Source organism: Lytechinus pictus, chromosome 17, assembly GCF_037042905.1.
Source record: "Lytechinus pictus isolate F3 Inbred chromosome 17, Lp3.0, whole genome shotgun sequence".
Classification (NCBI taxonomy): domain Eukaryota; kingdom Metazoa; phylum Echinodermata; class Echinoidea; order Temnopleuroida; family Toxopneustidae; genus Lytechinus; species Lytechinus pictus.
This window is the reverse complement of record NC_087261.1, coordinates 30,528,435-30,540,100: the sequence shown is the minus strand read 5'-3', so window position 1 is coordinate 30,540,100 and position 11,666 is coordinate 30,528,435. Positions and strand designations below refer to the sequence as shown.

Genomic DNA, 11,666 nt, shown 5'->3' with positions numbered 1-11,666 from the left:
TTGGATACGTGGATGATGTTCATGTTAATCTTCAATTGTTCAGTGTAATCCCTTATCAAGGAAAGATGCTTTATATATTATTTTTAATATACCATTGAATACAGTTGTTTGCTTTTTTCTTTTTTTTTTCTTTCTTTCCTTTTTATTCCAGAGAATAAAAAAAAAACTTTATTTCATAATATAAACTAAACAATAACGAATCAAATTACTTTACATAACTCTTTTACATATAATCTTTTAAAAACATTGATCCTTATGAAGATCAAACCAGTAGCCAGTATCTACAGGCTACCAGTAATATTTAACAGGTATTTTGTAATAGGGGGATGCACTCTCAGCCCACCGAAACTATATTTAACATGGTGTTACATCAGAAATCTCTCACTTGGTCAATGGCTTAGTTGGAAGCTCCTTGGTTGGAGATAGACATCTTGTGATCATGTGTAGTGTGTATTCCTGTAATAACCAAGATTTCACCTGGAATGTAAGTTGGATTTATATCTTATATAATCATTTGTGAATATTTCTTAAAGGGGGGTGGTTCTCCCATACAATACATTCTTTTTTAAAATTACATGTATGACTAAAATGCAGAAAAATTTGAGGAAAATATTGGTGAAAGTTTGATGAAAACTCTGTCTAAGAATACCAGTTATACATTTTTTGAAGTTTTTAATTTTGTGACATCACAGAAGAGTAGGCCCCCCCCCCTATGTTGTGAATTTAAATTTCACAAAATACATTTTTACCCCAAGATATGCAAGTGAGTTTATTTATGCAGAGGATATGTCATCAGGCACATCATTCTCTCCACCCCCTCCTTTAAGAAAAATATTTGTATCCACTATATTCCATTCAAATATTTTGATTTGTGGAAATCACATGACATAATATATGGGGAAGCTGCTTGCATTAATGTCATGACAAATTGAAAACTTTAGATATTCAGAACTTCCTATTCTTTTTCATCAAAGCTTCACCAATAATTTTCTTTATTTTTCTTCTGATTTTACTAAAGCAAACATATCACCAAGGTGAACATCCCTTTAAAGGGGTAGTCCAAACCAACAAATTCACTGGCTCCCTCTTTACTAACCAGGATGTGCTTTTAACCGTTTATTTTACAATTTACGATTCTGATGAAATTTAGATCCAAGGCAAAGAAGAATGTTTTGTGTAGGAATGCAAGAGTTTTGTTCTTAGCTCATAACTGTTGAAACTTTGTGGTCTAGTGTTTACGACCCTCGTCTTTCAGTCAGAGGGATGTGGGTTCAAATCCCAGCCATGGCGTGTTGTCCTTCAGCAAGAAATTTACCCGAATTGTGCCACACTCAACCCAGATGAGGTAAAAGGGTACCCGGTAAGATCAATTCCTTGAAGGCACTAAGAGGCCGTTCTCATTACGCTTTCTAAAACTAGTTTACTGGAAGCCGATTCAGGAAACCACTTTGGAAGATCGCTTTGCTAGCGTTCCCACTTGATCACACGAAAGTGATTTTCAAAATCACTTCACGTAAAGCGCTCTTGTTGTTATGGAAACGCTCTCAGTGGGGTGACACGTTTCGCGCAAAATTCGAAACCGCAGCATAGGCATTCCACACCTGTCCTGTGGAGTAGCGCGCTCAAAATGTGCGAAGATCGCTTCCTGAAGAACGGTTGTGTCCTCACTTACGCTAAAACCAGTTTAACGAGGCAAAGCGATCTTGAAAACTACATCGCGAGGTGGTTTTCCAAACTGGTTTGGAAGATCGCTTCCAAGACCGCTTTGACCGTTCTCACTACGTGTTAAACTAGTTTCCAGTAAACTAGTTTTAGGAACGTAGTGAGAACAGCCTCTAAGTTCCTTTAGCAGACTTGAGCTAGTTCCTACCGGGTACCCTTATACTACACCTGGGTAGAGAGTGGCAAGTGTTACAGAAGATTAATGCCTTGCCAAAGAACGCGAGTGCTGCGGTGGGATTAGAACCCCGTACCTTGTGGTTCAAAGTCCAGAGGCTTATCCACTTAGCCACAATACCTCTCATATATAGTGCGCCATTAGATAGGCAACTAGATAATCAGTGCCTTGTAAATGCTGTACATTATCATTACAAGTCCACCCCACCAGAAAGTTGATTTGAATAAAAAGAGAAAAATCCAACAAGCATAACACTGAAAATTTCATCAAAATCAGATGTAAAAGTAAAAAGTTATGTTTTGAAGTTTCGCTTAAAGGAGAATGAAACCCTTGAAACCAGCTGAATCCATATCAAAGAGAAAAATCAAAGAAACATACTGTTGAAAGTTTGAGGAAGATTGAATGAATAATAAGAAAGTTATGAGCATTTGAATATTGAGATCACTAATGCCATGTAGATCCTCCCATTGGCAATGCGACCAAGATCTGTGATGTCACACACGTACAACTCCCTCATTACTTTAGTACTTATTTCACTTATATTCTCACTTTTACAGAGTCTATCACAAGGTGAGGTGTTCTCTTTATGAGAGGACAAGTACAGAGGTTTCACAACATTATATCATTGATGAATCGTTTGTCATATGATTAGAATGAGCAAAAAGAGATGTTTTGGTGTATATTTTCAGTGTCCAAAAGGGGAGAGTTGTTCATCTGTGACACCATAGATCTTGGTCACATTGCCAATTGGAGGATCTCCATAGCATTAGTGATCTCGACATTCAAATGCTCATAACTCTTCTATTGCTAGTCCTATTTTACTCAAACTTTTGTTGATCTTATTCTTTGATTTTTCTGCTTTCACAAAAGCTAACTAGCTCCTAGAGTTTCATTCTCCTTTAAAAAGTTATGATGTTTTAAAGTTTCGCTTAATTTCAACAAAACAGTTATATGCACATCCTGTTCGGTATGCAAACGAAGAGACTGATGTCATCCACTCACTACATGTATTTCTTTTGTATTTTATTATATGAAATATTAAATATTCTAATTTTCTCATTGTCAAGTGGAACAAGGATTAATTCCTCCCTGAACATGTGGAATTAGCATTGTTTAATACTGTATGGTTCAGTCAAGTTGGTCCTTGTCAAATCTGTAAAAAATGAAATTTTGTTTAATTCAAACAATAAAGAACAAAAGAAATAGTGAGTGAGGGACATCATCGACTGTCTCACTTGTATGTCACCAAGTTGTGCATATCAATGTTTTGTGATAAATAAGCAAAACTTTAAAATGTCATAACTTTTTTTAATATTTTACATCCCATTTTGATGAAATTTTCAGCACTATGCCAATTTTATTTTTCTCTATTTATTCAAATCAACATTTTTTAGAGGTGAACTTGACCTTTAAATTTGTATTATGTGGGTGAATGTGAACACACTTTATTACAGATCAGGTCAGGGGCGTTTTAAGGCTTGAATAATTTTTTTTTGCAATTTTCAGGTATCAAAGCAACTACTCTGAATTTACTCTCAGTGTTTTTTTAATTGATTTTCTTGATAAAGACTTTGCACAATGGAGACCCTTGACTTCAATCCTTGAAGACTTTATCTTCTCCTGCAGTCCAAGGCATAGCAAACAGTGTTATCTTTGATGCATTGACGTATGAAAAGGTTATCCATCTAGCAAGCATTGTGCGTCATGTGCTCATGAAATTACAGTTTGTTGATATGTAGCGGTGAAATATGTCTGCGTAGTTACATAAGTAGCCGGTAGTAATTGAATTTAGTGATTATTCCCAGTTTTCTAATCTTTTCTCTCATCGGAATGATCTTCAGAATAATATAGATGTTCCACTTAGAAGTGATATTGTCAAAAGGTAGAGAACAAGAAAAGGAAATTTTCTCTAATGACTTCACAGGGAATAATATCTTGTTAGCTGTACATACCAAGGTTTGTCGGTGATTATTGATCAGAATGTTTGTGCTTGGAAGCTCATTAGTGGTAGACCTGCTCTGACGTTATGCGTGTGTCATTAGTAAGATCTTGTGGGCGGAGGTGGTGATGCATTGGAGTCGGACTCATAGAATACGAAATCATTGCAGTTTTATCTCTATCTATCAGAATACATCTCTGCATCTGTTCAGATTTGATCTTTTTCTCCCGATGCATCGCTTTGTTCGATTTTATTGCCTTAGTTAAACTTCAATGGTTCTTATCGTCAGTATCTATGAACTTGCTCAGATCCCTCAGATAACAATTGTTATTTCGGAACAGGATGAATGTGAAAAATTCTTGTTGTCAGTCTACTTATCATGTGTGGATGAAAACTTGATATTCTTCTAAATTCAAATCTGCTTGACGGAATATCTTTTTTTGTATCAACCACATATGCTGTTTTCATCTAATTATGTTGCTTGGTGAAGGTGATAATCGACCAAAATGCTCTGAATAAATGAGTTCTTTGACATTGGAGTTTTACAGTGCGTCAGAAGTGCTAGTATTCTTGCAAATAATTGATAAAAGATAAGGATTTCAAACCTATTATGGCATTCTATCAAAAGCTGACTCTTGCTGTGTATATCAACATTCTCCAAAAACCAAAAGCAGTAAGCTTTTGAGAGCAGATACAGCTTTGGAGTTTTGGATGGCCAAGGAGAAAGGATACGCACAATTAAATTGATGTACATGATGCATGTCTCGTGATTTTCACAATTTACAGAGATTTCATCGACTAGGACATTATCTGTCTGGGAAATAAATGACCTCTCCACCCTTCTAATTGGTTTTAAAAATAGTTCAAAGGCTCTTTTCTTATGTTGTGATATATGAAACATTAAGTTATTGGATTAGAAGTTTTACGCTGTTTATGGAACTGCCCATCAGAGCTTTGTCGGTCTATTTGGCAAGAATCATCGGGAGTGACATTTAAACAAAAATCTTCCGCAGTTTGGCGAGTACTTCTCTTTGTGAGGTCACTGTGAAAGGGGAGACCCAATGACAACACACTGACTCAAGCTACGACTCAACTTCCTTTCTCTTTCTACCTTCTTCTCCTCCTTGTTACAGAGCCCCATTGCAAAATTATACAACCTTTGGCAGAGCTTTTAATGCCTCTACATTTCCCCTTCCCCTCCTGTAACATCCTAGCATACCCCCCCCCTCCTCTTGACTGGCAATCATCTCTTGGCTGAGAGTGACGATTGAAGCGACTCGTCTCTGAGTAACCCTCCTACAGGTCTCTCTCTCACTCCATCGCTGCAGAGCTGATTGTCTACGTTAGTTAGCTCAGTCGGCCGGTGCTAGTTGCCGGGTGAACTCTGCATGCCAGCAAGCTCTCCAAGTACACTGTTTGGGGTTGCTGCAATGCTAGGCAGACGGGGCAAGGAACCATGATTTTCTGTCCGAAAGGCAACTTTATTTTGCTTCTTTGAACTTTTTCATGTCAATGCGGCAAATTTGACAAGCTGCATTTTAATTTAGTACGGAACCTTTACTGCTGCCAGAAGTAGAACTTTAATGACAACTGAGATCTGAACGTGATGTCAATTGAACAGAGTACTTGCAGATGAAACATTGTCAGTAAATTAGAAACTGGATTTTAATGTGATTGACACTTCTGGAAAAAAAAAGGAAACTTGATATTGAATGGTTTGGAACTAAAGGAGGTTAGATACAACTGAAAATGTGCTGCAGGTTCAGTTTTCTCTGAAAGTCAACCACTTCTAAAAGGCACGACAGAATCTGTTTGACTGCCTTTACACTGCATAACGGAACACAACACAACTTGAGGGATTAAAAAAAAACAAAAAAACTTATGACTGCCATTACCAATTCACGCTTCCCCATGAATTTAGGAGCGCTTGACTCTAGGCACTATACGCCAAGTATGAATACCATTAACTATTCAAGCTATAACAACTGGTGCGCCCTGGCTGGGTTCGGGAAAGGACAGAAAACCAAAATGTATGACAAGTTCATGCATGAAAGAATCCTAAACCTTCTCTTGGAGGTAAGTCCTTATTCTGCTCAATTGTGCTCAATTGTACAGCAGTTGCTGATTGTCTAGTGCTATGAAGTCTCATCTTCCTTCTTAAAAAATAAAGGAACTTTGAATATTTCAGGAAGATTGTATGAAATATACGATGAAGATATCTATACAGTATATACATGTAGTTAGCTCAAGTTTTGTGCATAGTGCAATAACAATACCCAATCACTGTTTAATGTCAGTAGAGTTGAAGCCTATTTAACATTATAAGGCTTAATAATTGCTTTCTTTATCTTTCTTATAATATATTCTTCTATCTGATTTTGTAGTTTATTATAAAATCATTGAAATTGTTCAAAAATACAAACTGCCATATTAATAGAGGTTAGATTGTTCTGTGGTGTGATAAATGAATAGGTATCATTTTCAAATAATAACATGTTGTATGACAGCACACATATGTTTTTTTACAACAGAATATTTAATTGGTTTTCCTTATATCCAACAAGATTTTTCCCAATTTTGGTAAAGATTCAATTATTTCAATGATATGAAAAACATAGGATTATAATTTATAATGACCATCATATATATCATCATACCTGTATATTTTAGATTATATCCCTTACTTAAGATTGTTGTATTGAGAGTGTACACAAGGAGAAAAAGAATAGTTTTACTACGAAAAACGTTTGCCATGAAATAGTTCATTTTCCTTGCTGACGTCACGCATAGTCCATTTTTTCCCTAGGGAAAAGGTGAACTATACGTTTTTTGACCCCGCCCCCTACTCGATTCGCGAGCTGTGCGGCGCGATGCAAGCAGAGCGCTGCTCAGCCCAACGGTACTCTCTACTGCATGCCACCGGAAACTTTCGGCGAGCTGCACTAACCAGGTGCGCTCGCTGAACAGACGATCAATACGGCAAGGCTTATTGTTTTCTCAACTTCTCAACGATTGTTCCATCATCGACTTATTAAAAATCATTTTGCTGTAAAAGTCGGGTATCAACGAAGAATATCGTATGAAGAATATATATGAGTGGAAGAGATATAAAACAAATATACAATGACCCATTCTCGGAACTGGCTAAAACTATTTGCACTCAGGAACATCACATAGTACTATTCTCCCTCGGGCCGATGGCCCTCGGGAGAATAGTACTATATGATGTTCCTTCGATGCGAATAGTTTTAGCCAGATCCTCGAGTGTCATTGTATATTTGTATAATAGAAACTGCATCTTGATTCATCTGACTATGAATTCTAACTCTGAAAATGAATTATAATTTACCAAAATTTAGAATCTCTCCTAATTTATATCTATGATTTATTATATTTTCTTTATCATGTTTACATGCATACAGCACATCATAAGAATATACATTTTTCTTAAATAAACATTTAAGAAATATAAACAGATATTGTAAAAAAATACTTTTTTTTCACTTGAAATTGAAACTACACTTTCATATCAATAACACGTTTTTTCAGATCGTAGGAATTCTGCAAATGCACATGTGTCACATGTGCGAATCAAAAGTCTTATGTATTTACTCTCATTCTGTAGTAAAAAAAAGGAGAAAACTTATAAAGTTTCGTTAGATTTAGAGAGGTCTCATCTTGTATACATGTGCAAACCTTGAGGCTTTAGTTTAATACAGTTCTTAAAGTGATAATTAAATGTTATCAAGGCTTATTCAAGGATTAACATTTATATAAGAGGAAAAGATAAGATGTTATCTTATTAATTGGCTTCTGTTGGTATCTGTTGTAATGATTTTCAGAGTTGAACCTTGTAGGGATTCTTATAGGAGAATGAAACCTTCTAACCAGATGAATTCATGAAGTTGGCAGTCATCTTAACCGTTTTATCAGGATATGATTGTGCAAACCCATTTCAGAGAAAATTAACTTCAAAGTTTACTAGAATTTTCACTTTTTGTTGCAAGTCTTACAAGATTTTTATTGCTAGAAAAATACATGGTAGGAAAGACCAAGAAAAGTGCTTAACATTGATATCTTTATTTTTACACAGAACCAAGAGTCAAGAGAAACATATTGCAAAACAGCTACATGTTTGCAATTTCAATCTGAGCCATTTATATTTTCCATATAACAACACTGACTGCATTTTCAATGTGCGCAATATATTGTATGTCCAAAGTCAATGCATGCAGATACGATGGTTTGGCTAACAGTTCACACAACTGTTGTTTTCTTCGCTACAGTAGGCATCTCCAATGGGATTTGTGCATTTTATCGAAAACTTGTATGACATCACCTTGAAAATCCCCACATATCTCAGAAACTAAAATGAATTGCTCCCTAGAAATTTAACCATAAACAGAATAGAACTTGTACTTTTATCTATCAGATGAATGCCAAAATGTAAAAGAGAAAAATCAAAAGAAAAGCTTAAGGTGTGAGTAAGATTGAATGAAGAAGACCCAGGAGTTGATCAAAGTTTCAGGGTACATGTCTGCAGACTAGGTGTGAATAGTGCCTTGCTCTCTCTAAAGTTGAATAGCATACAAAGAAATTAGATATGGTTGAATATGATTTTACCCGTTAATAAAATTTAATGATAAGAATAACAAGTTGTATGTGGCCGTAAAATGCTTTAATGACCCTTGTCTTTGTGGTGATCATTATACAATTTGAAAAAGAGATTCGTTGGTTTTTCATTCGGATATCAGTACAAGGCCAACATCGTATTCTATTCAATTCAAGTAAACATTTATTTTCTCCCAGTCTACATAAAGTCATACAAATCTATTATATTACAAACACAGAGCCTAATTTAGTCTGCAGGCACAGACCCTCATTGGAACTTTGATCAACAAGTGTGCCTCCACGCAAAGACTAGCACATACAAAACTTGCTGTTCCAATTCGCGAGAGAGCCTTCAGTACACAAGGCATGAGTAGGCTGCACATTCAGACCCTTAACTCGAGCGAAGGGTTTGCCCAGCAGACTAAGCCTAATTAATGTGAATACAGTATTAACAAATTATTAACTGTGAGAAGGCATACATGAATCCCAATAAGCAGAGGCTTTTGATGGGATATGCATTTGGATATTCCTGACTAGGCATGTATATTGAGGTTTGAACCTAGTATTTTATGATTCACAAGCTTGTGACTCTCACCCAAACCTCTGCACCACCTACGTATTGGATTGTACAAAGACGACTCAGGATGTTGGCTAGGACGTGACTTGAAGAACTGATACTGTTGGCAAGCTATCATGATGAGAAGTGATACATAAGGGAGGTAGAAGGAATGAAAGAAATGAAATATGACCCAGGCAGGGTGAACCTTTCATCGTGACCTTGACGGCTAAGTGGCCATGACATCATATTTCCATTTCTAATGCTCTGACACTTACAAGAAGAAGTCAATACTGAAGGAATTATCAAAGTACATTGAATTAGTAAAGAGTGTCTGGATTTGTATTGATATCATTATCAGTTTTACTTTTCATCACAAACTTTGCCTTTGCCTTAAATTGTAAATATTTTTAATTTTGAGTTTCACTCTAATTCAAACTGTCCATAAATTATTTTTTCTCAACTTCTGCACTTTATAAATATATTTTGGCACTTTTCCTGTCACTGGGATGAAAACTCTGAGTGTGGAGCGTTCGATTAATAGTAGTAGTAACATGTGGTGCATGTCTTTTGAAATAGATTTAGCATGCTTCTTAAACTTATTTTGTTATTTGACTAAATTTCAGAAAAATTGCCAAACCAATTAAAAAGGACATTGAAATAGTTTGAATCATAATGGTAGTAATCCCAATATTCGATTGTTGAATTTCTATAGATATGATTTCTCTTTCAAATCATTTTGTGTGAAGAACAGGGGTTGCATGATACACTGTACATAAAACATAATTAATGATTTGATTGGAAATTTAACAAAATATGAAAGTTTTTCCATCTAATTAGTAGCATTTTTGAAATTTTTCCATGGAAACCAAATTTTTATTCGATTTAACTTTCTGTTGCTATGGAAACCAAGTAAGTACAAGTACAAGAGTTGCTCTTTAATGTCAAGTGTCGGTAGATGTAAAGAGATCTTGAGGGCAATTGAAGCCAGCCGCACTACCTGTGGATTGATTGCCGTAGAAAGACACTACAAGTGTATCTTCTAATTTCAATTAACCCACCCTCATCCAACAAGCGCTTCAAGTGTTTCACATGGCGGATTCCTACGTGCATTAACAATTTCTAGAGGGGTTCATGAGGCACGTTACAGTTGCGCATCCAATGTCTCTCCAGTGGCATAAAAGCATAGTTAATCCCTCCAACTTAAGCTTTGGGAATCCTTCAGAGACTGGATAGGGTAATACATACCAATGAAGGAGTGTGTAAAGTCTGGCGGGGATCAAGTGGAGGGCAAGCTAAACGTGACTCCTGTATTTCTTGTGTCAGTCGTTGTTCTGTTTGGGGGCAGTCCGATGCTTCTTTCTGTCGTTGTACTTCTCAGATTCAATCGAGAGCGATTAGAGGCAATTGAGAGCTGATGTGTGAAGACTGCTGAAGTGCATCAGACCTCACCCCCCCTCCCCGGCTTCTTTGAGCTTTGTCTTTATAATTTTTTCCTTTTGGCCATTACAACACCCTTTCTCCCAATTTATCTCTCTTGTTTTTGGACATTGTGTGTGCTCTACAGCTCTACACAATTATTTCTTTTTCTTTTTTTTCCTCATTTTCCCCCCTTTTATAATATTAATTTTTTTTTTGTCATCATGCCCATATTCATTTTACTATTGATTGTGATTTGTTGTAAATAGTTTAGCTTGGAATATCTTTCCAGTTACAAATAATTTTGCACCTGATGCTGTTTATTTTGTTACTAGACCCAAATTATAGGTTTTGAAATTGAAATTCTCATTTTAGTATCATGAATAATTTCTTTTTCTGTTAAACCAAAGCAAACCGTACTAGCATGTTGTGCCTATTTCCTTTTCACATTTTTAATGGCATTATGATGCAGTCATTAACAAACTCTGTGATACAGTCCTTGCTACTTGCAAATTTGTCTTATACACCAAATGTTTTTGATGAAGGAAAGATAGATAGAGGATTAGAGAAGAGAAAGGGTAGCCTGGATGAGAGAGGTGAAAATAGAACGATGAATGAGCATGCATATAGGATTAAATATAAAGTAAGTTATTGGCATAAGTTTGTGACTAAGTTATTAAATTTCAACACTAGTAGTGATAAATTAATGGGTAGATTATTTCCCTCATCCGTATGTGACGGATCTTGTGATGGAAGCAAGGAAATTCTCATTAAATTCTGAAGCACTCCATATCACATGGAGGACCTGGGTATGTTATGAACACACATGACAATGTCTGATACCCCAGGCAAAAAGCAGTCAAATTTTCAGATCTACATAATTGGAATATTTGTCCTTGCAAGCTAGTTTCTCAGTTTATTCAATTATCTGTGGAGGTGTGGTACAGTCACCCGACTCTCTATCCAGAGCTTGAGGGTTCAACTCCTGACCAGGAAAGGGGGGGGGGGGGGCTTGTGTCATGGCCCCCTTTTGCAGGGGAAAGGTAAAGGAAAAAATAAAAATAAAACCCTTTCTGAGAAGACTGTGATAAGGCATAATGTCATATTTTCCCATGTTCTGTTTACTGTTATTGCACCACTGTTCCAATCCTAGAACTTCTTTCAAGACCAATCCAAATTTGATGCCCTTAACCCATAATGGCCTCAGGTATATTGTTTTCTACAGCTCAGCTTGGCTTTTGAAA

The 11,666-nt window shown here is 36.1% G+C and overlaps 1 protein-coding gene across 1 annotated transcript in view; it reads left to right on the top strand.

The window, feature by feature from the left end:
* The first annotated feature begins 2,042 nt into the window (after window positions 1-2,042).
* Window positions 2,043-11,666, top strand: part of LOC129279919 (3',5'-cyclic-AMP phosphodiesterase 7B-like) — a 40,556-nt gene continuing 30,932 nt past the window's right edge. Inside the window, exons 1-2 of the mRNA XM_064111933.1 lie at window positions 2,043-2,201; window positions 2,821-5,912. Coding sequence (XP_063968003.1) covers window positions 5,718-5,912 — 195 coding nt within the window. The 5' untranslated portion in view covers window positions 2,043-2,201; window positions 2,821-5,717. The remainder of the gene's footprint in view (window positions 2,202-2,820; window positions 5,913-11,666) is intronic.